This window comes from Suncus etruscus, chromosome 7 (genome assembly GCF_024139225.1).
Source record: "Suncus etruscus isolate mSunEtr1 chromosome 7, mSunEtr1.pri.cur, whole genome shotgun sequence".
Taxonomy (NCBI): domain Eukaryota; kingdom Metazoa; phylum Chordata; class Mammalia; order Eulipotyphla; family Soricidae; genus Suncus; species Suncus etruscus.
The window spans coordinates 94,426,752-94,453,561 of NC_064854.1; the positions used below are offsets into that span (position 1 = coordinate 94,426,752).

The window sequence follows — 26,810 nt, forward strand, 5'->3', positions numbered from 1 at the left end:
GGATGTGGAGAGAAAGGAACTCTTATCCACTGCTGATGGGAATGCCGTCTAGTCCAACCTCTATGGAAAACGATATGGAGATTCCTCCAAAAACTGAAAATTGAGCTCCCATTTGATCCAGCTATTTCACTCCTAGGGATATACCCTAGGAACACAAGAATACAATACAAAAACTCCTTCCTCATACCTATATTTATTGCAGCACTATTCACAATAGCCAGGCTCTGGAAACAACCAAGATGCCCTTCAACAGACGAATGGCTAAAAAAAACTTTGGTACATATACATAATGGAATATTATGCAGCCATCAGGAGAGATGAAGTCATTTGAAATTTTCCTATCCATGTATGTACATGGAGTCTATCATGCTGAGTGAAATAAGTCAGAGGGAGAGAGAGAGATGCAGAATAGTCTCATCTATGGGTTTTAAGAAAAATAAAAGTCATCTTTGCAACATCCTCAGAGACGATGCGAGGAGGGCTGGAATGTCCAGTTCACTTCATGAAGCTCACCACAAAGAGTGGTGAGTGCAGTTATAGAAATAACTACACTGAGAACTACCATAATCATGTAAATGAATGAGGGAACTGGAAAGCCTGTCTAGAGTACAGGTGGGGGTAGGGTGGAATGGAGGGAGATTTGGGACATTGGTGGTGGGAATGTTTCACTGGTGAAGGGGGGTGTTCTTTACATGACTGAAACCTAATCACAATCATATTTGTAATCAAGATGTTTAAATAAAGAAAAAAAGAAAAAAAGCATTATGAAATGAATATAGCAAGGAAATGCAGAAAAATTACACCTTTGCCATTAAAAAATTTTTCAGGGCCAGAGAGATAGTACAGCAGGTATGGTGGGTGCTTACCTTGCAAGGTTAAAAGACACCCTTTTCATGTAGGGCATGAAAAGCCATGCAAGGAGAGATCCCTAAGTGCAGAGCAAGAGTTATCCAGGAAGAAAGGAAGGATGGAAGGAGAGAGGGAGGTAGAGAGAAAGGGAGGAAGAGTTCTTTATGGTATCAGTGATTACTAGATTGTATTATTGCATAGTTGTAACAAGATGTAACGTGTGTTTGACTACATACTGCTAGGCTTGTATTTCATACTAACTCATCAGTGTATTTATTATAAAGATTAAGATTAAGAATAAAAGGGGCCAGAATGGTGGCTTAAGTGGTAAGGCCTTGCATGCTAGCCTAGGATGGACCTTGGTTCGATCCCTGAGCATCCCAAATGGTCCCCAAGTCTGCCAAAAGCGATTTCTGAGCACAGAGCCAGGAGTAACCTCTGACCACTACTGGGTGTGGCCCAAAAACCTAAATAAATAAATGTTATAAAAAATAAAGGATAAAAGATTGCCAATGATTTAGGTGACACTAGACTCTGAATGCCTAGTCATCTTGGCTGTTGAATCATATATGAAAGCTCTTTATTTAAATGTCAAACCATGAACTGAAAATATTCATGGGTATAAACAGCAATTTTGTAATAATATTTCAGTTAAAACAAATATCAAATCTTATCCTGTATAAATCTTCAAATACACATATAAAAAGGGGTCTTCGCACAACAACTATGATCCCCAGTTCCAAAGGTCTGGCAGAGACAATTGCAACGGAATGGGGCTTCTGGAAACACAATGAAAGACGCTATCCTAGGTTCCATTCTAGGATCAGTGCAAAGACCAAGACCACCAACCACAGAAGATGGATTAAAATGACACTGAGGGAACAGAATTTCTAGAACCACAAAAAAGACTTCATCATAAGTCCCACTCCTGGACCTGTGCAGATACTGAGATCTATAGATACAGAGGTCTTATTTCATCACCCAGGACGAAGTAGAAGTCTTCCAAACACCACTAAAGCACCACCAGGAGAGTAAATGAACCTGAACGATTCTATAGTTAATCCCGTGACAATATACTCCAAGGGTGGAGAAACCCCATAGCACTTAGGCCAAGTGAATTCCTTTTTGAATGACCCCAATATTTACTGTACCAGTAGTGCAGGAGGGGAAAAAAAGGCAAAAAGCACAAAACATTTTTTACTTTTTATATATTATTTTTTTCTTCATTTATTATTTTTTTATTTTTATTTACCTATCTACTTTTTGTCGATTTCTTTGTTTTGGTGTGGTTATTGAAGTTGTTGTCCCCATTTATATTTATATTTTTTATTTTTTTTCTTCTTCTTTTCTTTATGTGCTCTGCCACGTTTTTTAACTCAAGACCATTGCTTTTTTGTGGTGCCGATCATTATCACTAGAGTGCTCACTGAATATTTGAAACTTCTTTTTGTACTGCTGGGGTGTTTCACCTTCTTTTTCTCCTTCATTTATCAAACCGACGATGAGAGTCTCTAGAAGGATTCCACCCATTTTCAGCATATTAGACTTTTACCCCAGTTAATTACTTTTCTCTTCTTCAAATAAAACCACATAACTTGAACTATCTAGTCCTGCCTCCCAGTTAGAGGGGGAAATAAGGGAAGCACCAAGACCAAGACTACTAAGTAGTAAGCTAGGAACAGAGGGGACCACATATTCTCGAAGCCCCAGGGGTAAGGGAGGAAGATATGGGAGGTAGGACGAACATGGAGGTGTAGGGAGGACAAATCAGTGATGGGAATCCCCCTGATTTTATGTAAATATGTACCTATAATATTATTGTCAACAATATGTAAGCCACAACGATCAAAATAAAAATTACATTAAAAAAGGGGGTCTTTTGGGCCTGGAGAGATAGTACAGTGGTGTTTGCCTTGTAAGCAGCCTATCCCGGATCAAAGGTGATTGGTTCGAATCCCGGTGTCCCATATGGTCCCCCGTGCCTGCCAGGAGCTATTTCTGAGCAGACAGCCAGGAGTAACCCCTGAGCAAAAGCCGGGTGTGGCCCAAAAACAAAAATAAAAGGGGGGGTCTTTTGGAATACTTGAGTGTTGCTGAAATAAAGATCTCATGAGAGACTCAAGAAGTTTTGATTTGATATGGTTAATAAGAGACTCATAAGTGATATTTCTGGTAAAACTCCACATAAATTTATCCTAGATAAACTAGGATAAATTGGCGTGTTTAATTTTTCTGAAGCAGTGAGTTTTCTGCCACTATTTAGCTGCATGAGACCTGAAAAATACCAAAATGCTTGCGAACTATAAGAGGCTTTGATGTTTGTAGCTCATTTCTAGTTTATTCCCTTATTCAAAACACCCATAGTATAATAAGAAAGTATGTGCAGTGGTTAAAATTTCAATGTCAGGACAAGGAAATAGTTCAGAGCTTAGATTTCTAGGATCATAAGTTCCCCCCAAACACCAGTGCTAACTGCCCTAGAGCTACTAGGCACCCCTGGGTTTTGCGCTGGAACCTCCAGCACCTAGATGACCCTAGTAATTTCAAGCATTAATGCATCCCCATGCCTTTGCTTTGAACTATCAGCTCATTTGGCTAAAAATTGCAGGTAGGATTCACAGACAACTTAGCACCTCATGGGAAGGCCCTTAATTGCTCACTCTCCTAGATTTTAATTCAAGCTTTGCCATTTATTACCAGGTCACCATAGTAAAGTTGAGGAAATTAGCTAAACACCCTAGTTCACTGTTTACCCATCTGCAAAATGGAGTTCTTTTGAGCATTTACCCAATGGAGCAGTTGGAAGTGTAGAATAAGTGAAATAAAGTCCAAGGAACACTCAGAACAGCACCTGAAATGCACAGTAAAGTTAGAAATTTATTATAATTACTGTACAATTCTTTTTTGGTTGTTCTGAAGAGTTCAGGTTACTGATTGTGAACTCAATGTGATGTTAATCTGATAAACATACAAAATATCATTAGGTTATGATTTGGGCACCTGAGAATAACTAGAAACATTGAGAATAGTACAGCATGGAGCAAAAGTCTGGGATATGTGTCCTGGAGTTTAGGAGGTAATTCCCCCTGAGGTTAGATCTAGCTTCTCAGGTTCTTCTCCCAAATCCACAATGCGGATGCTGTTTTCCTTTTTGGGAAGCCAGAAGGCAGGGTAGACAGGCTCCGAAAATTTGCAGTCAAATCTGTGGACCAGAGTCATAGCATCAGGTTCTACTCCATAGAAGGAGAGAGTCCCTCCCTGGAAGTTGATGTAGATGCCCAGCCTCCGGAAAGGGTTGGCTTTGAGCAACGTTTCTGAGTCGCTGTGCCAGGCTGTGAACTCCTTTCCGTTCCAGTGGAGGCTCCAGGAGAAATTGTTTCCAGAAATGCAGCTGTTCCGATCTTCCCCTTTCCGGTCAATGCCTTTGCAAGTCAGGCCAACATAGGTGCCTGCTCCAGAGATCTCTACCTCAAAATAGTACCTGTGCAGATACAGGCTCTGTTGGGAGAGCACCTGTCGCCAGTGCACAAAACGACTGGGGAGCTCTGGGTAAGGATGCTCCCATGGTGAGGTGTTGGTGACCTTGCGATTATCCTCCTGCAGCCGGAGGTATCTATGAGCAGTATCTGGGTCAAATGTGATATCATACGCATCTGAGGAGAAGTAAAAGATAGAGTGAGTAGGTTGTAAGATGACACCCAGCTATTAACCCAAAACAAAGTTGTTCCCCCAATTTCCTCTTTCCTTTTCACCTAGACCTTTGATACATAAAAGCCTATCTGAATCTTACTCCACCATCTCCACCCAGTTGGATTGGTGCTGAGAATAACTAAAGAGGATTTTGGCTTTGGCAGGTTTAGAGATACCATGAGGCAAAAGGCAGACTAACTCCATGACTCTCTCCTGACTGGCTTGGTTTATTAGTTTTTCTACTCTACCTGCATCAGACCTGCCCACCTGCGGGTAGAAACATGGTGCGTGGAGATTAATTTCACAACGTGTAGTTTATCTTACAGCTGACTCATACAAAAAGCTTCATATTTGAACAGCCTCCGAAGTATGAAGAAAAAAAAAAAACATCATCCAGTCATTTCTCTTTTCTCCACCAAAGAGGAAATGAGTAAAAACAAAAAAGAATTCCTATCATTCTTTATTTATAAAGTTTAGATTGCTTGATACTTGCTGTATCATTAGTTTAACTAAAAAAGAAATAAAATTCTCAGATCAAGGATTTAAGACAAAGGGTGGAGTGTGTCCTTGTATTTAAAACCATAGATCCAGGGCCTAGAACTATAGCACAGCATGGAGAGCATTTGCCTTTCACATGACTCTGGCTTCTCAATGTTATTTTCAATTATATGATTCCATTTGCAAAGGCAATAAATTACAAAATAAACAAATGAGGCCACATTAAGTTCTTCATAGCCAAAGAAGCATGGACTAAAACGAAAGGACGTCTAACTGAATAGGAGAGAACATTTGCTCTCAACACACGAGATAAAGCCAAATTATATAAATAATTCACAAAAATCAACAACATAAAGACCAAAACCCCTATCATAAATGAAGAGAGAAAAGGATATTTCTCTGAAGGAGAGAGATGGTAGGACAATGGACACACTAAAAGTGTTCATTACCACTTGTTATCACATGACTAACAGATGGCCAACAGGCATATGAGAAAATGTTGTCATCACTTAGTAGGTAAATGCTACATCTCCGTATTAACAAATCCTAAGGTCTAGAAAAGCACCAAGTTTATAAAGGCCCTAATTGCCAATGGTCGGGGGGGGGGGGAGTTTAAAAGCTGTCTGTTATTACAAGAACTTTTTCAAAGCAATCTGAAAGAAGTATCACCTGTAAGAAAAGATGCTTAAAAAAATAACCTGTACTCACAGGCATTAGGGCCCTGAAAAAACCTTGGTTGCCTATCCATAAGATATTCGGGAAATAAAGGGATGTAGCATAAATACTAGTTGAAACATACCTCCAGCTGACATTCTAAAATTACTCAGATTTAATATTTACATGGATCCAAATATTCTTTATCTAACAATTATTACTCATTTTTCTTAGAGGCTCTCTTAAAAATTACTCAGATATATAAACACACCTTATGCAGGGGTCCTCAAACTTTTTAAACAGGGGGCCAGTTCACTGTCCTTCAGACTGTTGGAGGGCCAAATTATAGTAAAAACAAAAATTATAAACAAATTTCTATGCACACTGCATATATCTTATTTAGAAGTGAAGAAACAAAATGGGAATAAATACAATATGTGGCCCACAGGCCGTAGTTTGAGGAACATTGCCTTATAAGAAACATTTGCATAGATTCAAGTATTTTTATTTAGTCTTTAAGAATTATTACTCATCTTCAAATCTAACTTTGCTCTTAACCTACATGCAGCCATAGTAAGAGTTAACATTTCAGGCCCCAGTTCAGTGTGCATAAAACCAAAACAATTCTCAACTGTCCTTGCTACTGAGAAATTACTGATAACAAGAAGCAGCCTCAAAAGTGAAACTATCCTGCATCAGAAACATGCCTTGAACAATTTTCCCTATGTCTTTTTTGGTAAATTAGCCTTATAATCTGTCAAGAAATTGAGTACAAGTATTCTACCTTGTGCCTTAAATAAACAGAACAGAACTTTATATACCAACTTGACTCCTTGGCCCTCTGTCACCCATTAGCTGACCCTGTTACACACCTTTCAAGGGACCCCAGAAGATTTCTTTGTGTCAAGACCAACCGGTCTGTGACAGGGAAATACAAATCAAGATTACAATGAGGTATTATCTCAACACCAGTGAGAATGATACATATCAAAACCTAGGAATAATCTGTGTTGGCAAAAATGTGGTGGAAAATGAACTCTATCCACTGTTTGTGGAAATTTTGTCTGGTTCAAACTCTATGGAAGACTTTTCTAAGAAAAGTAAGAATAGGGCTGACAGTAACTCCACTTCTTGGTCTCTACCTCCAACACAAAAAAATATTCATTCAAAATAGCAGATACACATATTATTCATCATAATTAACATAAAAGCAAAGCTATACAATTAACCTAGGTATCCAGAGACAGATAAATGAATAATAAATGTGTGGTTATAAACACACACTAGATTACTATGCAGTTGCAAATAATGATAAATTCATGTGATTCACTGTAGCTTGGCTGGAGTGTAAGGATATTATGCTAAGTGGAATAAGACAGAAGAGGTGCAAATACAAGATGATCTAAATTATCTATAAATAGCAGGAATAATAGGACTATGAAAAGCAAGGAATCAAAGAAAAATACCTAAATTAACCTGAACTCTAGATTATAAAAATGAGAAGGACCAAGAAAGAAATCAAGAGATGAAGTAAAAAAAAAGATGGACAGGTGGTAATAGGGCTAGGGTCCTTGAGCACATTGATGGTATAGCAATGAAATACGTGTATATATCTAAATCACAGAGTCAGCAACACTGCAAGCAGGGGTCCCAAATTAAAGGGGACCCAAATAAACTTAAAAATATTGTTTCCAAGAAGGCAGGCTGAGAGGTAGGAGGGAACCTTGAATGTCACACTGGTGGATTGGTGTAGTACACAGAAATTATGAAATAAAGACTACGATTCTGAAGCTACCCAGTGAGCGAGTGAGTGAGTAAGAAATGGCTGACTGTGGGGACTGCCAAGTGGAGTGCTGATTGCTCTACCTGTGGAGTCTCCGCCCTGCTGTGCTTCTTCTGAGGAAATTGAGGACCTGAAGGGAGCCCCGTCCTGTGCTTCTCTGTCTTTTCTGAATCCTTGAAGCTCTCCTCAGAGCCCTGAGAAGCGAATCCCAAAATAACTGCATTCTGAAGCTACCCAGCGAGCGAGTGAGTGAGTAAGAAAGGCTGACTTTACAAGCCCAGAAAGAGGAAGCGCTGAACTCTGCTGGAACTCAGATGCCAGCACCCCTATCTGCCTGTCTTCTGTGCTGTGCTCCATTTTCGGCCTGATTTCATTCTGTGTGTGGCTCATCTGCAGATGGCTCCGCTCCCCTGGAGGTGAGTTTATAAGCTCAGAAAGGGGAAGCCACTGAACTCTGCTGGAACTCAGATGCCAGCAGCCCTATCTGCCTGTCTTTTGTGCTGTGTGATCCTTCTAAAGATACCCATGACATTCTTCAAAGAAGTGGATCAGGCACTTTTGCAATTCATTTGGAACAATAAACACCCTAGAATAGCTAAAGCAATCATTGGGGAAAAGAATATGGGAGGAATTACTTTCCCCAACTTTAAACTGTACTACAAAGCAATAGTTATCAAAAAATGGTATTGGAATAAAGACAGGCCCTCAGATCAGTGGAATAGGCTTGAATACTCAGAGAATGTTCCCCAGACATACAATCACCTAATTTTTGATAAAGGAGCAAGAAATTCTAAATGGACCAAAAAAAGCCTCTTCAACAAGTGGTGTTGGCACAACTGGCTAGCCACTTGCAAAAAATTGAACTTAGACCCCCAGCTAACATCATGTATGAAGGTAAAATCCAAACGGATGAAAGGCCTCGATATCAGACCCAAAATCATAAGATATATAGAACAACATGTAGGTAAAACTCTCCAGGACATTGAGACTAAAGGCATCTTCAAAGAGGAAACTGCACTCTCCAAGCAAGTGAAAGCAGAGATTAACAGATGGGAATATATTAAACTGAGAAGCTTCTGCACCTCAAAAGAAATAGCGCCCAGGATACAAGAGCCCCCCACTGAATAGGAGAAACTATTCACCCAATACCCATCAGATAAGGGGCTAATCTCCAAAATATACAAGACACTTACAGAAATTTACAAGAAAAAAACGTCTAATCCCATCAAAAAAATGGGGAGAAGAAATGGACAGACACTTTGACAAAGAAGAAATACCAATGGCCAAAAGACACATGAAAAAATGCTCCACATCACTAATCATCAGGGAGATGCAAATCAAAACAACTATGAGGTACCACCTCACACCCCAGAGATTGGCACACATCACAAAGAATGAGAACAAGCAGTGTTGGTAGGGATGTGGAGAGAAAGGAACTCTTATCCACTGCTGGTGGGAATGCTGTCTAGTGCAACCTTTATGGAAAGCAATCTGGAGATTCCTCCAAAAACTGGAAATTGAGCTCCCATATGACCCAGCTATACCACTCCTAGGAATATACCCTAGGAACACAAAAATGCAATACAAAAATCCCTTCCTTACACCTATATTCATTGCAGCACTATTTACCATAGCAAGACTCTGGAAACAGACAAGATACCCTTCAACAGATGAATGGCTAAAGAAACTGTGGTACATATACACAATGGAATATTATGCAGCTGTCAGGAGAGATGAAGTCATGAAATTTTCCTATACATGGATGTACATGGAATCTATTTGCTGAGTGAAATAAGTCAGAGAGAGAGAAAGACACAGAATGGTCTCACTCATCTATGGGTTTTAAGAAAAATGAAAGACATTCTTGCAATAATAACTTTCAGACACAAAAGAGAAAAGAGCTGGAAGTTACAGCTCACCTCATGAAGCTCACCACAAACAGGGATGAGTTTAGTTAGAGAAATAACTACGTTTTGAACTATCCTAATAATGAGAATGTACAAGGGAAATAGAAAGCCTGTCTAGAGTACAGGCGGGGGTTCGGTGGGGAGGAGGGAGATTTGGGACATTGGTGATGGGAATGTTGCACTGGTGATGGGTGGTGTTCTTTACATGACTGAAACCCAAACACAATCATGTATGTAATAAAGTTGTTTAAATAAATAATAAATAAAAAAATAAATAAAGACTTTACCATTGTTGTAACTATAATACCTCAATTAAAAAATAAGGGGCTTTAGTTTTCTGGTATGAATTATATCTTTTGCAAAATATAGATATGCTTCTGTTTGGAAATAGGCAAGATAAATAAAGGAAACTATGGACACCAAGAGATCCTGAAGAAAGATTGAAGAGGAGGCAAAAAAATAAAAATAAAAATAAACAGGAGGGCCCGGAGAGATAGCACAGCGGCATTTGGCTTGCAAGCAGACGATCCAGGACCAAAGGTGGTTGGTTCGAATCCTGGTGTCCCATATGGTCCCCCGTGCCTGCCAGGAGCTATTTCTGAGCAGACAGCCAGGAGTAACTCCTGAGCACCGCCGGGTGTGGCCCAAAAACCAAAAAAAATAAAAAATAAAAAATAAATAAACAGGAGATTGGCACCAAAATCTGAGGCTTCATGCAATAATGAAGTAGAAGAGGGCCTGGAATTAGTCAACTGGTGATCACTATTAGAAACCAAACAGAAGTTCTATATTAATCATCAGGGAGATGCAAATCAAAACAACTATGAAGTACCATCTCACGCCACAGAGATTGGCATACATCACAAAGAATGAGAACAAGCAGTGCTGGCGGGGATGTGGAGAGAAAGGAACTCTTATTCACTGCTGGTGGGAATTCCATCTAGTCTAACCTTTATGGAAAACACTATGGAAATTCCTCAAAAAACTGGAAATTGAGCTCCCATATGATCCAGCTATACCACTTCTAGGGATAAACCCTAGGAACACAAAAATGCAATTCAAAATCCTTTCTTCACACCTATATTCATTGCAGCATTATTTATAATAGCCAGACTCTGGAAACAATCAAGATGCCCTTCAACAGATGAATGGCTAAAGAAACTGTGATACAAATACACAATGGAATATTCTGCAGTCATCAGGAGAGATGAAGTCATTTGAAATTTTCCTATACATGAATGTACATGGAATCTATTATGCTGAGTAAAATAAGTCAGAGGGCAAGAGATAGATACAAAATAGTCTCACTCATCTGTGGGTTTTAAGAAAAATAAAAGTCATTTTTGCAATAATTCTCAGAGACAAAAGAGATGAGAGCTGGAAAGTCCAGCTCACGATATGAAGCTCACCACAAAGAGTGGTGAGTGCAGTTAGAGAAATAACTACACTGACAACTATCATAACAATATGAATGAATGACGGAAGTAGAAAGTCTGTCTCAAATACAGCTGGGGGAGTGTGGAGAGGAGGAGATTTGGGACATTGGTGATGGGAATGTTGCACTGGTAAAAGTGGGTGTTCTTTATATGACTGAAACCTAACTACAATCATATTTTTAATCGAGGTGTTTAAATGAAGATATTAAAAAAGAAGTTCTATATTATAGTAAAAAGAAAAAACAATACTTTACATGTATATCAAAAATAAAACTTGACTATAGAGATACAAGAAATACATCTTTTAAAAATACTGAAATATAACTACAGACTGCAAAAACATGAAATTCTGTAGATATATCACAATGTACTATTAATTGAAAAAAGAATTTAAAAAAGCACTGGTTAAATCACAGAGTCAACAATACAGAAATTATGAAACACAAACTTTACCAACTAAACTTAAAACGATGCTATTAAGATGGCAAGATAGGGTAGGGAGAGGCATAGGATGAACACTAGGAACAGTAGTGGAGGAGGGTTGTCATTAGTGGTGGCATTGTTGCTAAAACATTGTATGTCTAAAATTCAATTATGAATAACTTTGTAATTAACTATGCTTTAAATAAAAAAGTTTTCAAACCCACTGGTTAAAACCATAGACTTGTCAATACCATATACTAATATAACAATGAGCTGTGGCGTTCTGGCCAAGACTTATATAAGAAAATAATTGGACAGCTGACCAGAATTTTCAAAAGTACCAATATTATGAAAAACAAGCATAAACTAAGGTATTAACTCAGACTAGGAAAGAGTAAAAAGATGTATACATATCAGTGATAGTAAACAGAACTTTGGGTCAGAAAAAGAACATTGGTAGGATATTTGATGAAACTTGAAAAAATTCTGTAGATTACTAATTGCATTGTAGTAAAGTCCACTGCCTAGTTTGGATCAATGTACTGCAATATCATGATACTAGAGGTACAAAAAGTAGACAGAAATTATTTTATCTACTTCTGCAGTGTTTTATATATTTCAAACCAAGTCAAAAAAGAAAATTAAAATAATAAAAATAAATGTAAACATTGTGGATTGAGGGATTCTTGAGGGATAGATTTAAGGTAACAAGATTTTAAAATATCTGTGTATTAAGCAAATCATTACACTGACGTTAGTAAGGAAGTAATCTGTTGACAACTTACATTGAAGGAACTGTTGCCTGGTAGTGGGCTCAGGTTTTGAAGTCTGATACTTGCGCTCAACAACAGCAGACACTTGAGTTTTAATATCATATTTCTCTAAAAAAATAAGAGTCATTAATGCACACCTTCCCTGGAGTTTCATCATGTCTTAGAGAAAAAGCTCAATGAACCAACCACATTTCTCTCATGCATTTCACTTAAAAATTCAGATCAATCAACCTTGGAAACTAGTCAAAGAAATTCCAGCTAGATTATAGTGAGACCAATTCACTTTCCCTGGATCTCTATCATAAAAATTAAGTCATCATAATAAATATTCAGTAATAAGATATAATTTGAGGATGGATTTTTAATAGTACTTCTTTGATTTATACTTCCCCATCAACATACTACATCCTAGCTTCTCACCTTCCTTGGAAAACTCCTGGAGCTTACTCTTGTAGTTTTGTAGCAAGTTGATTAAGTGTTCAGTGGAGTCCGTGATGACCTTGCGGATACCTGAGAGTTTATCCATAAATCCTATGTAGACACTAGGAAAAGCACTGTCCTCCATGTTTTTAAATTTGCAGTACTCCTGCAGAAAAGGAAATAAGGAAAAAATAGCCTTAACTGAGCTGATCTTTTTTTTATCACTTTTTTCATCTATAAAATCAGTTGATGGCAGGGGCTGATACACGCAATCCCAGTACAATCCCCAACACTCCATTTTGCCCTCCTTGAATTTGCCCCTCCTGGCATTGAGCCAGGACTGAGCCCTGAGGGCAGTGAGTGTAGGATCCCAATTCTGAATTGGTTTGTTGGTAGTATGCATCTCACAAACAACATGTATATGAATAGTACATAGAAAGCATTCTTTTGCTTTTTTTTTTTTTTTTTTTTGTTTTTGTTTTTGTTTTTGGGCCATACCCTGTGAGGCTCAGGGGTTACTCCTGGCTATAGGCTCAGAAGTTGCTCCTGGCTTCTTGGGGGACCATATGGGACGCCGGGGGATCGAACCGCGGTCCGTCCTAGGTTAGCGCAGGCAAGGCAGGCACCTTACCTCCAGCGCCACCGCCCGGCCCTTCTTTTGCTTTTTTAACTGAGAAAATAGACTTGAAAAATCAAGGGACACCAAATAACCATTGCCGCTAAATGAAAATTGTCTGAATATTGCCACAAAAGAAAGAGGCCTAGTAGATATATACAGGACACTCCACCCCCAGAAGCCCAGATACACATTCTTCTCTAATGTACATAGGACATTCTCCAGGACAGACTACATGCTAGCACATAAAACATGCCTCCATAATATCAAGAGGATAGAAATTTTGCAGGCTACCTTCGCTGACCACAAGGCCCTGAAATTATATGTGAACTACAAAGGGACACAAAAGGAAAACTTTAATACCTGGAAGTTAAGCAGCCTAATACTGAATAACCAGTGGGTCTGAGATGAAATCAAAGAGGAAATCAAAACCTTCCTAGAAACAAATGACAATGGAGACACAAACTATCAATTCGATCCTGCACTAATCACTGCAAGGCTGCTTGGACCGCCTCTCTAACTCAGCCAATCCAAGCAGACTTTTTATGCATGCAAATTAGACAAGGTTCTGGACCCGAATCTACACTGTAAAAAGCCTGCTCAGATTGGCCAGAGTCAGAGAGGAAGTCTATTACAGTATAACCTTTGAACCTTTGCTTGTTATGATTGGCTCACTGTGGTACATACAGTTGCAGCACAGGAACGTTCTGTCTGATACAGCGAATATAGGCCTAAACCTATGTTTTAACTGCAAAATTAGGGGGTTATCTTATTCGCCCAGTCGTCTTATATGCCGGAAAATACGGTACTATCAATATTCAAGCACAACAGAGTAGAACTGAGAAGCAAATTGAATACAGCAGAAAACTCAGTGACAAAAACTTATATACATGTTTAGATAATTGGTGGAAGGTAAGAAAAGGTCCAAATCAGAAATGAATAGAAAGATACACATCTTGTCCTGGCAAGAAGCTGCAACCACCACTCCTGCTGATTCATTCTATGTGGCCCTTCTCACACACACATTCAAGTGTGGACTTTTGCATGCTACCGGATTCAGCTCCAGAAGGACCTTCAGTTCAAAGACATTACCTGATTTCTTAACTGCTGCAAACCATCACTTAAACCCAATAAGACTACTGTATGGGATGAAAATGTACCCTGTATCTCACCCCCCCCCACCCAAGAATATCTCAAAAGACTTAATGGGGATATCTATATTTTCTTGTATATATAATATCTCAATAGTTATACTGCTTAGAATGTTTATTACCAAAGGTAAAGGTAGCCTCCTCCATTCTTTTTTATTTATTAATAATTTTCCATATATAAGTACATTTTTACTTTGCTTGTTGGTTCTGCTTGGTACAAAATTCTAAAAAACAAAGTCTTGCTTAGGATAAAAGTTCAGGTCAAAATCAGGGCACAGAGATTATATAGCCTTTCACTCTTACCCCCAAATGCAAGAGCAATCTAATATGGAAATGTCCCCTTTTGCATAAGCATATTAAAAAAGGGGAAATCTTATGTATAGAAAAAATTTCTTACCTACTAGGGTTAAGAACCCATAATATGAGGACACCTCCCACCCTGAACATTTGTCTTGACTTAGACTCCATGTGATCAGACAGTGGCCACCCAACCATAGAACCAACACAGTTACCTGCAATATCACAAGGAATCAAACTCCCCCCAGGGAGTTACTAATACCGTTCTGGCACCAACTTGCGCCAGGTTGATATGACACCTTGACGATGAGGAAACACAGCAACTTGATCTAAGAACAGGTTGCCCTACCTCATCACCTAACAGTAAGATGAAATCAGAAGACACCCCATCTTTTGATCTGTGCAAAAACAAAGATCTCTAATTCTAGAAGTCTGACTTTGACAACCATGACTGAGCAGAACTTCTGGAATCATAAGGAAAGACTCTATCCTAGGCTTCATCCTATGATGTGTGCAAAAACCAAGATAACAAATTACAGAAGACTGACTACAGCAACCATGATGAAGCAGAACTTCTAAAACTTGATCCTAAATTTCATCCTATGACCTGTGCAAATACCAAGATCTCTAATTACAAAGGACTGATTTTGTCAACCATAACATAGAAGAACATTTCCTGGCACCATAAAAAAACCTTGGGGTTTGATAATGAGCATGTCAAGAGCCTTTAGTCATTCCTATGATAGTATACTTCAAGGATGGAGATACCCTGTATTTCTTAGGCCAAGGGAATTCCCTTTCTAATTTCCCCAATACTTATTGTACCTATGCAAAAAATCAAAAAAATAAAAATAAATAAAAGCAATAACAAGGGGCTGGAGCAATAGCAATAGCTATTAGCTATTAGGCCAAGGGAATTCCCTTTCTAATTTCCCCAATACTTATTGTACCTATGCAAAAAAATAAAATAAATAAAAGCAACAACAAGGGACTGAAGCAATAGCAATAGCTGGAGCAATAGCACAGTGGTAAGGCATTTGCCTTGCACACAGCCAAAACAGGACGGACCCCGGTTCGAATCTCGGCATTCCATATGGTCCCCCAAGTCTGCCAGGAGTAACTTCTGAGTGAGAGCCAGGAGTAACCTCTGAGTGCTGCTGGGTGTGACTCAAAAACAAAACAAAAACAAAAACAAAAGAAAAACAAACAAAAAACCTTGCCCTTCTTATCTCCCTTCTTTCTCATTGTTTTTGTTTTAATTGTTGTTTATTGTTGCTGTTGTGTTTTTTTACCATTGCCTGATTTTTTTTCTTCTCCTTTTGTCTTTTAAATTGATATTGATAGCTCCTAGACAGATTCCTCCCAGCTTTCTTGATTTCTTTCTTTATTTTTTCTTTTTCCCAACAGAACCACAAAGCTTGGATCATCTTATTTTGACTCATAAATTGAGGAGGGGGAAGGTAGATGATACTAGGAGCAGATAGTCACATGAACATTGAGTAGAAATAAAAGGAATTAGACCTAAATATCAAACTCAAAAGTCAACTACCAAGAATCAAAATGCCCAATCTATAACAAATTATATACAAAAGGGACCTGTTGCATTAGCAGTCCAGGGGCAAAGGGGAGGAGATGGGATGCTTGCTGGGAACAAGGGTGGACAGAGGACAACATTGGTGGTGGAAATGGCCCTAATTCACTGTCACTATGTACCTTAAATATAACTGTGAAAGACTTGTAATTCACATTGATTACAATAAGGATCAAAAAAAGATACACATCTTATTAAAGCATGTAGGTTTAGCATTATATATAATAAAAGAATTTTTCATCAGTTGGGGAAGCATAGACTATTCAATAATACACGTGATCATTTCAACTAACAACTTGAGGGAGAAATGTTATGGGAAAACAAGCAAAAGTAAGTCATACTTATCAAAGTTTTTATACTTACGTTATAAAACTAGAAAAGAAAAAATTTAAGTATATATATGTTGGCAGATTTTGGATAAGCTCATGATAGGAGTTATATATATTCATGTTTTCTTTGTTTTGATATTGAAAAGCAGAGGATATGACAGAAACTGGTCTATTGTATGATAACATATTATATGATAACATATTTTAATTACAAGTATCTTTATTCTATTGCAATCAAGAAACATTACCTGTATTTGAAATTAGAGTCAAAAGAGAATTCTAAATTATTTGCTTAAACTCTATTAATTCAATAAATAAGAAATCTGAGACCCAGATAAGTAACTTACTAAAAACTATACAGACTTTCAGTAACAAATCTAGGATGGAATTTACACCAAAGCCAGTGCTCCTTTTATGAAACCTACTTTATTTTTGTTTGTTGGTCTTTTTAAAAGAGAAGTATTAGTTTACATGCCTATATTATTTTAAGGAAACATTCAAATTATATGTTGTATATACTTTGAATAAATTGAGTACTCAAGTTATTCAAAGCATATGCTGTCATATCACAACTACCAACATAATACAACTATTGGAATTTTTACCTATCATGGTCAAGATCACAATCCTACTTAAATAATTGCTTCTTCTTTTCTTCATTTTTTTCATTCCTTTCTCCCATTCTTACCTCTATACTACCTGTCTTTCTTATTGAGGTAAAACTGATTTACAATATTGTGTAAATTTCAGGTTTACAGTTTTACATCTTCATAATTGTATATGCTACTCTATCCACAACCAATATCTTTTCTGTGACATTAAAATTGAGTTATTTATTACTTAACATAATCTTAAAATAAGATGAAAATAAATTAACATAATATTAATTAAGATTATATATCCTCATATCTAGCTTTAAATCATACACATGGCTTAAGGTATAATGGCTGTCATATTATAAGTCACCTCTCCTCTCTAGAGCCTTTATCAACCACCCCAGTACACAAAGCTTTCTATTTTCAGCTCTGTGAGGCCAGACACCAACTGACAATTTACAATACACACTGATCAGGTGTCATGTCCCCCATCCTAATCCCATCCACTGGCTACTGTAACTTTTTGAGAAAAAAATTTCTCTCGTAGCCAGATATCCTCGGTGCCTTCCAGCCTCATCCCCCATCACTATAATCCCAGTATTTCATACCCCGTCCTTAAGAAAAGTAGCCTGATTCTCTGACTCCATTATACTTTCTCAAACTTCTCTGCCTTGCACATGCTATTCACTCTCTTGTAATAAGATCTTCTCCTTTAATATATTCATCTTCGTGGCCTGCCTCCAGTTGCTTCATTCTTTAATGTCTTCCCTGCTGAGTCTGCTGAGTTAAGACCTGTTCTTCTCTGTCCCCATAGTTCCCTAAACATAACAATTACCAAAAAGTGTTACCACATCTACCATGAATTTCTCAGAGTAAGAATGCTACCTGGTGAAAGTTTTATCAATATATCACCTCCACCACATCCCTGCCTTTACCTCCAAGAATACAACAGTGTTGCTCAGGGCAGCAATCCTCTCCAGCTCCTGCTTGTTTTTCTCCATCTCTGCACTTCTGTGTTCCAAATGGGTCTTGATGCCATTAGCCTGGCTCAGTGCAGCTTGTTCCTTCTCTTCTAAAAAGAGCATCACATCAGCCTGGGCCTTCCTCACGGCAGCAAGGAGTTCCCCAAACTTCTCCTCAGTCGCCGCCTTCACCTCTGACACAGACACCTTGGGAGTGTAAAGAATAGAAATGGCTCACAAGGAATCTGCTAGTGAGATACTCAACTTTACTGAAGCTCAGCACAGAATACAAACATGAAAGGCTTGTAAATTCAGGAGCCATTTTTCCTCATAAAACTTTTTTTGATTTCCTTGAAAAAAGGAATTCACTCTCAGTAACTATTTACCCTTCATTAATTAAAATGAATTATATCATCTTTGAGATATCTTCCAGCTGAGTAGTCTGAAAATAGCAATTTGGTATTTCTGAAGTAAGTTTTTCTTATTATAGGACAATGCAAACATTCCTTATATTTGATAGTTGTGCTTCTAGTATTACATTAATAATGTGGTTCCTTTAAACAATTCAGTTGCATGAATTAGTATTTCATAAAATTGAGGTGCATGACACAGCAGAGTGAGGACACACCTAGTTTATAGCATCTCTTCCAGGCACTATAAGTGTTTACTGTATACTTAGATAGCCATATAAATTATCCAAGAATAGCATAATAAGCTGCATATCTTTGCAGGATGTAATGTTAAAAATATATTCAATATGGCAAATAGTAAGAATTTGCATGACTCTTGTGTGTGTATCTTTTCACAGAATAAACTATTTATAAGCCTTCAATCAGGATATTTGCAGTTTACAATTCAATTTTTAAATGACTTTTATTCCTTTTTTAGTAATTTTAAGCACTGTTGCTAAAAGCTCTCTCTGATAGTGTTCCATTTTATTACACAAAAATCAATTTCTCTAAAATACCTTAAAATCAAGGTTCTAAACATAATTTGCTCTATTCTCTTTACTCCTATCTACAGATCAGATTTCTGTCTCTGCCTACCTCAATTTCTGCATTGTCTCTATCCACCACCATCCCAAAAAGAACTCTCTTAACAGCACTTCTTCCAAGAACTAGGATACCATTGACTAGCCATCCAGGACTTCAAAGGGAATCAAAGTAACAGGTCTCTAAGTGACTGAGCTATAAAGGCTCCCACTCTAAGAGGAATGATGTGGAAGGAAAGAGAAAGAGTGAAAATCTAAAAAGTGAAACTGTGGGATTGTAGAAACCTTGAGGTTCAGAGAGAGCTGAAAAGTAGAAAGGGAAAGGTAAGAGGGCATCTTTATATAAGCAGCTGTTGATAGGAAAAGAGAGTCTATAGTATTCTTTTCTTTGTGACAGTTGCTTCATTACCTGTTGACTTCCTCAAGGTTGGGGAAGCTGATTAGAACTAGAACTACTAACAGGATTAAGGAATGATGAAGATTAGAATTTTTTCTCCAAATTTCTTGAATCCAGATCAAGATTTAGACAGATAGTGGTTATAGTGTGTCTAAGGTCAATCTTTATATTTCCAAAACATTAATTCTAAAGGACATCCACCTGGACTAAACATATTGACAGCTAAATGACATGGCTAATTGCTATACTACTAGATAAGGAACTAGACTGCCCACACCCAAAAGGTTGCCTTTTAAAAAGTCATGTATGACTAGGTGAAAGACAACTTGTGTGATGCCATTTCTCCTGTCCAAAGTTCAATTCCTACTCTCCTTTTTAAATTAGCCAATAAAAAGTGAGTCTGTGAACTCTATATATCTCAACCTTTTATCCCAATAAACATAGAACTCCAAACCCAAGTGAATCCACCACCTTGACTTTCCATTGGTTCTGGCATGTTTGGTAAGTTGAAAATCCATGGGAGTAATAATTTTTCTTTAAGATCCCTAATGGATGACCTGAGAAATAGTACAGGAATTAAGGCACATACCTTGTATGCAGTCAACCCCTATTCAATAATCAGCACCACATTGTCTCTTAAGCATAACTGGGTATAGGCCTGAAGCCCCAAGTACTCACAGGAGAGAGCCATATAATCTCCAGCACTCTCAGTACATTTTTCAGCCATTGCATTCAACTAGTGGCTATGTTGGCTTAAAAATTATGCTTAAAAAATGGGATCACTAGAAACTGATTGGACATTTTAAAAATAAATAAATAAGTAAAATAAGACTCCATTTGTGAATGGAGTTTTGAGTAAAGTTATACCATGGAGCAATATCACTTGAGTTTGGGTAAAGTGCCTTTTGCAATTATAATAATAATTACAATATATGTTCAATCATGATAAGTATTTTGGAAACTGATATGAGAAATTCAGCCCAGATACATCAGCAAGTACTCCTAACCAATTGCCATATCTTCACTATCAATAAGGCAGGCATAAGACCCAAGCATCCAAGTTGACAAGCAAAGGCAGCAAAATAAGTAGTTTGGGAAACCCAAGGGATTGCATCTGGCTCTTACTCTTAATTAGAGAAAGAGCTATACTAGAACCAGTTGTGTCTATAGCTATCAGATAAAATAGGTATAGGAAGATGGTGAAAGATAAGGAAGCAAGCAGCCAACAGTTCAGAGCAGTGTCTGAATAATTAAGAAATGATGACTGAAAACCAGGGAAGTTACCAGCCTTCACTGGAGCAGGCTCAGCAGTCCTCTGACTTCTCTCCATACCTTTAAGTATGGCTAAAGTATATGATGTCCCTAAAATAGTACATTTAAGGTATGATTATGAGTATTAGATGTTGATAGATGAGAATGGATAGATACAGTACTTCTGATTCACTGTCATTGTGAAGACGTTTTGCATTATATTCTGAGTAGTGTTTATTGACTTGCCACACCACTAATGAGATGCATTTGTGGAATGTTTGGGTCTACTTGAATTATATGGAAAATAATCATAAATAAGAAAGGCTAAAGCTATGAAACCTGGCACATCATTTCTCTTATCCAGTACCACTCACTTATATGGCAGTTCTCGACAATTTTCCTCTTTCTGCAAATGGGACCAATGAGACTCAAATGTAGAATACATTTCCACAATGGGAGAGGCCAAGATTATGCATAAATTCTGAGTCACTATTCCCACAAATTATTTCTATAAATATCTTTTCTTCTAGCTAAAAAAGTATATGTATATGTAAAGAATGCTGTTATTATTGGACAAGATTACTTCTACTCTATATTAAAAAGTAAATGTTTACCAATTTTGAATATATAACTAATTTCATAATAAATTCTGATAATGATATTGCTCCATGATATAACTAAGTATCTCTGTACCTACAGTTGTCATCTGCTGAGAAACCTCATGATGTTCTTGGTTAATGGAGATAGAACCTACAACCCTGTTCCACAAGCCCAGATCAATTCAGATTAAACTTCAACAATAGACAGGTGGCAAGTGATTAAGACCAAACATGGGGCCGGAGAGATAGCATGGCGGTAAGGTGTTAGCCTTTCAAGCAGAAGGTCATCAGTTCAAATCCGGCTTCCCATATGGTCCCCTGTGCCTGCCAGGAGCAATTTCTGAGCTTGGAGCCAGGAGTTTTCCCTGAGCACTGCCGGGTGTGACCCAAAAACCACACACACACACACACACACACACACACACACACACACACACACACACACAAAAGACCAAACTTACCAAAACAGATTTGTGATTGGTTTGGAGCCTAGTAATAGCATTTTCATTCAACTTGAGTTTTCTTTCCAGCTCTAACTGAGTGCGCTGAAGTTCAGCCTAAGAAGAGAAAAGGTTGATGTTAAGGATGAAAGAATACAATCCATATCTCCAAGTTCTGTGAAAAGGACAGTTTGGCCTTACTGGCTGCTCCTGAAAATCAATCTAGATCACCCTAAATTAAGAAAAATTGTGAGCTATGTACCATGTCTTCTAAGATTGAACTCATTACAAGTTTACCAAATGAAATGCAGGGAGCATTTGACTTAACTTAATCAGTTATATGGATTCTAGCATTTATATAGATTATCTCAACTCATTCTGTCATGCTTCAATCAGTTAAATATCATTATCTTCATTTTTACATATGATAATATGAAATTATCTGTTCAAGGTCATATATGGAATTGAACACAGACTCTATGGTCCCAGAATAGCCTAAGAAAAAAGACTTGGAGCTGATGGTGGTGGCCCAAGGTTTTCTATATAGCAGATGAAACTTTTAAAAATCCACTAATGTCTCCTCCATACTTCTATTTCTTCACTTGTTAAAGCTATAGATAAAATAGTTAGTTGTTGATTTTGAATGTGATCATGTTTGCTAACTAAAACTTTCTAGTGAGTATGGTGCTTGCCCTGCACATGGCAAACCTGGGTCAATTTCTAGTACCCCCTGTGGTACCCTGAGCACCTCCAGGTGTGATTCCTGAGTGCAGAGCCAGGAGTAAAACCTGAACACTGCCAGGTATGCCTTAGCTAAGAACTTTGTTGAATAGCTGGCACATTTTATGTGTTCCAGAGATGTGGGTAGTAGTAATCATCATAGATACAGATCTAGTTTGGAACCATGACTGCTTCCCATCAAAAACTTTTACTCACTGCTGAGTGAATCATCTCATTTAAGACAAGTGTCTCCCTGATAACCTCAAGATTGCCTTTCTTTCTTTTTTTTTGGGGGGGGGGCACACTCGTTTGATGCTCAGGGGTTACTCCTGGCTATTCGCTCAGAAATCGCCCCTAGCTTGGTGGAAACTTATGGGGCGCTGGGAGATCGAATCTCGGTCCGCCCTAGGCTAGCGCTTGTAAGGCAGACACTTTACGTCCAGCACAACCTCTCCAGCCCAAGGTTGCCTTTTCTGAACCCACTGCTCAGTTTCAATCTCTCTTCCTGAAATTTCCTTAATATTTGCTGTCAAAAAAAAAAAATGTTCCAACACGTAGAACTCAAGTCTTTGCAAATATCAAAGGCATTGTCACTTTTCTGTTTCTATAAAGGCATGATCCAGAAAATAATTTGTATCTTTAACTTTTTAATAGCTATGTCTGCATCTGAAGCTATGAGTCATTGTGCCCTAATAATACTCAAAGTGCATAAACTGAGTGTCTCTATTTCACCAACGTTTTGGGAAATTGTAGGTAAGGGATGTCTCGGTAGGCAGGAGGCTTTCTTCACACGGACAATCTGCAGAAGTCAGGTAACATTTGCTCCACTCTCAGGCACTCACTTGAAGCTAAAGAAGCCCCTGTGACCTCCTACTCCTCAGTTCTGAGAATTGACACCCAAGATTGGGGAGAGGGAATGGGAGTCAAGGGGAGAGATGATCTGATCTATTTTGGGGACAATCATAGAATTTTCATCTGTCTCAAGCATAATTCATTCCAAACATACAGGAGAAACAAAACTTCATAATAGTTTAAAGATAATAAAAACAACAGGGCCAGAGCAATAGTATAGAGGGTAGGGTATTTGCCTTGAACATAGCCACCCCAGCATCCCAGGTAGACCCCAGATCCTAACAGGAGTAGTTTCTGAGAGCAGATCCAGGAGTAACCCCTGAGTGCTGCCAGGGGTGGCCCAAAAATAAACAAAAAAAAAAAGTAATGAAACCAGCAGAATACATCCTAACTACAGACTTGATAGGCGACTTATCAAGCAGTCAACCCTAGCTTTACTCAAAGTCACAGGAAAATGCTCACAAAGTATAGGTGGAGATCTCTCTTTCTAAGCACCTATGTGAACCTCTCTGAGTAACTCATCTCAAGAGAAGACACTCCTAGTTACTGAAAAAGGTGGGGCCACTTTAGAAAAAAGAAAGGCAATATTTCCGGTTTTACCTGCTCCTAGAAAAGAATGTGTCTCTCAGACTTTGACTTCAAAGTATTCTATGATGTCAGCCAAATGCACTTCACAGGCCAGGGTGTAGTTGTGTGTATGGTCTGTGTGTGTCTGTGTGTGTGTGTGTGTGTGTGTGTGTGTGTGTGTGTGTGTGTGCAAAAAAAAATTGCACAGGGACCAGAGAGATAGCTCAAAGTGTTGGATCACAGGCTTTGCTTTAAGAAGGTCCAGGTTTAATCCCTTGCAATACATGAGTGCTCTAAGTACTGCTGAGAGCAACACTCACCCCACCCCACAAGCAATGAATGGGAAGTAGCCCCTGAGAATCTTCAGATATATTTTTAAAAGGCAGGACAATAGCCAACAACTGTGAACAGCCCTATATATTAAAAAATAGTGTAAAGTCCTGCCAATAAAATAACGACAAATGTGTGTGAAAGATGTGAAGGCATACCACTTACTGAAGACATGATCTTTGTCAAGTCATTAAACTTCTTTATTGCAAGATCACAAGAATGTATTAGCAGAATTGTTCTTGCCATTATCTATGGACAAGCATAGCATTTCGGCCTTAATGGCAGAAGTCAAGTTGGAGATGCAAAGGGGAGTAACAGAGGGAATAAGAACAGAGAAGGAAATTTCAGGTGGTTTTAATTATTAGAATTTTTGCCGTAGGATGTTGCCATTCTGAAAAATGTGTGTTTGGTGGCACCAGAATTCTATTTAGACTGTGGCTTCATTACTCAACCAGTTAATCAGCTGTATTAGATGCCAGTCAAGTTAAATAAAAACAAAGTATTGCTTTTGAAAAACAGACTGGTAGAATGTTTAAGCTGGAGGGAGAGGCACGTGGGGGAGGGAGAGTTACATAACACTGATTTAAAGGCATTCCTCTGACTTACTAGGAAAAAAAAGTCTTTTCCTCATTGCCCTTGAATCATCTACCATTTGGTTTCCAGCATATGGCTGGTGAACAACGCTGCTTACTTATTTCTCAAAGAAGCACGAATACTTGTATCCGTCAGAAACTTGACTCCTGCTCTACATGGAGACTGGATACATGGTCAGCATCCATGCCTGAACCAATGTGAGGCTGAATATAGTAACCTGGACATCACGATCTAAAACAGGATCCAGCTCAGCCTTTGCCTCCAAGAACCCCATTCTCACCTCACTCCAAGGACCTTCTCCTTCCTTTCAACTTGTGATTTGATTTCCCAACTCTTTGGCACTCCTGCTCATCAAGAATAATCAATAGCTTTATGCCTAGCCTTAAAGTACTTAATAATATTTAGTAAGCTTAAGGAAAAACAAAAAATAACTATGGCCCAGAACAAATAGGAAATTTGTTACTGTGCACACACATAGTCTCTTTTCTGCAGCAGCAAACCTGAGACTCAAAGAAGGTAAGAAGACTTAGCAGTCAACATCAAAGGCCAGTTGCTTTGAAAGAAAAAATACCAAAGACTGGGATTTAACACAGATATGGTGAAGGGTATGTGCTTTGCATGTATACCACATGGTCTTCTAAGAATAATGAGGTATAACCTTGGAAGCTTCCAAGCACCTCTGGGTATATCCTGGTTGGTCCTTGTCAAAGAAGCTCTGCATCTTTAGTCTCTCCCTTTGAACCACCAGGTAGGGTTAGCTGAGTACCCCAGGAATGTCTTTCAGGCACCCTGAGCACTACTTGGGAGGGTCCCCCAAAAAATAAAACAAAAGTAAAAAGACCTCAGAAAATTTAAGGAAACTTAAAGTTCTGTGTGATATAAGCATTTTTTAGTTGAAAATATTTTTAAAAAATTGAACTTGTGCTCCACACTGCTATATCTCTTCTACTGGTCTTTTGTTTGAAAAAAGTGTTGACTGTTAATCTTTTTTTTTTTTTTTTTTTTTTTTTTTTGGTTTTTGGGCCACACCCTGTGACGCTCAGGGGTTACTCCTGGCTATGCGCTCAGAAGTTGCTCCTGGCTTCTTGGGGGACCATATGGGACGCCGGGGATCGAACCGCGGTCCGTCCTAGGCTAGCGCAGGCAAGGCAGGCACCTTACCTCCAGCGCCACCGCCCGGCCCCGACTGTTAATCTTTTACCAAGGTTTACATTTCATGAATTTCCAGTAGATGTGCCAGACACAACCACAGAAACATAACTTCCCTGAGTACTCCCCACCTTCTATAATCCACCCTCAGACACATACCAATCATCAAAGCTTATATAAGAAATAGCAGAGAACTATCAAGTAAGTGGAGAAACATGACACTAATATAATACAGCAAATACAGGGATAAAATGGGTCAAATCACTTCAACCCAAAAGCGCAATGCAGTAGATATTTACTCTGGACAAACAGCCAAGAATTTAGACTAAATTCTTTTAGAGGTAAACTCAGAACACAAAAGTAAAGCTTCAGGAGCTTAAAAGTGACATGTCCTCAACCTAGGTACATGGACTCCCCTCATTCCTGTCCCAGAGAGACCCCAGTACTTGCCTCCTTATCTTTGCGAGCGATGTCCAGGGAGACCAATGTGTGGTCCTTGTGGTCGCCCTGACCACAATCCTGGCAGATGCATTGCAGATCCGAACAGCAGAAGGCAACCAATGGGCTATGGTGGACAGGGCAAGTGCGGAGGTCTTGGTCCTTTACTGGTTCAGTCAGCTGATGGCTCTGCAGTTTGCTGTTCTCCTGGTGCGGTCGCAGGTGCTCCTCACAATAATTTAACATACATGTCAGGCAAGACTTCACTGCCCGCACCTTACTGTCCCCCAGGCAGAAGTCACATAGGATCTCCTCCTCTCCGTCACTGCCAGGACTCCCTTGCTCTGCAGATCCATTTCCTTCCCCTTCAGTCTCCCCACAAGGACCCTCTAAGGAGCCCATGCCTTCTACTGGCTCAGAGTCTGGGCCGAGAGTGGCCAGACAGTGAGCAGTGACATCAGGCAGTGGCCCTGGAACTATCAGGTCCAATTCAGCCATCTGGACGGC

General features: G+C 38.7%; 1 protein-coding gene across 1 annotated transcript; it reads right to left on the reverse strand.

Annotated features, from left to right (window-relative positions):
• Positions 1–3,708: 3,708 nt before the first annotated feature.
• TRIM16 (tripartite motif containing 16) lies at positions 3,709–26,810 on the reverse strand. The gene is made up of 6 exons (XM_049777017.1): positions 26,316–26,810; positions 21,675–21,770; positions 17,949–18,182; positions 12,434–12,599; positions 12,026–12,121; positions 3,709–4,502 (listed from the first exon to the last, which is right to left on the reverse strand). Exons 1-6 carry the CDS (start codon positions 26,799–26,801, stop codon positions 3,919–3,921), a joined length of 1,662 nt encoding a protein of 553 aa, XP_049632974.1. The 5' UTR covers positions 26,802–26,810; the 3' UTR covers positions 3,709–3,918.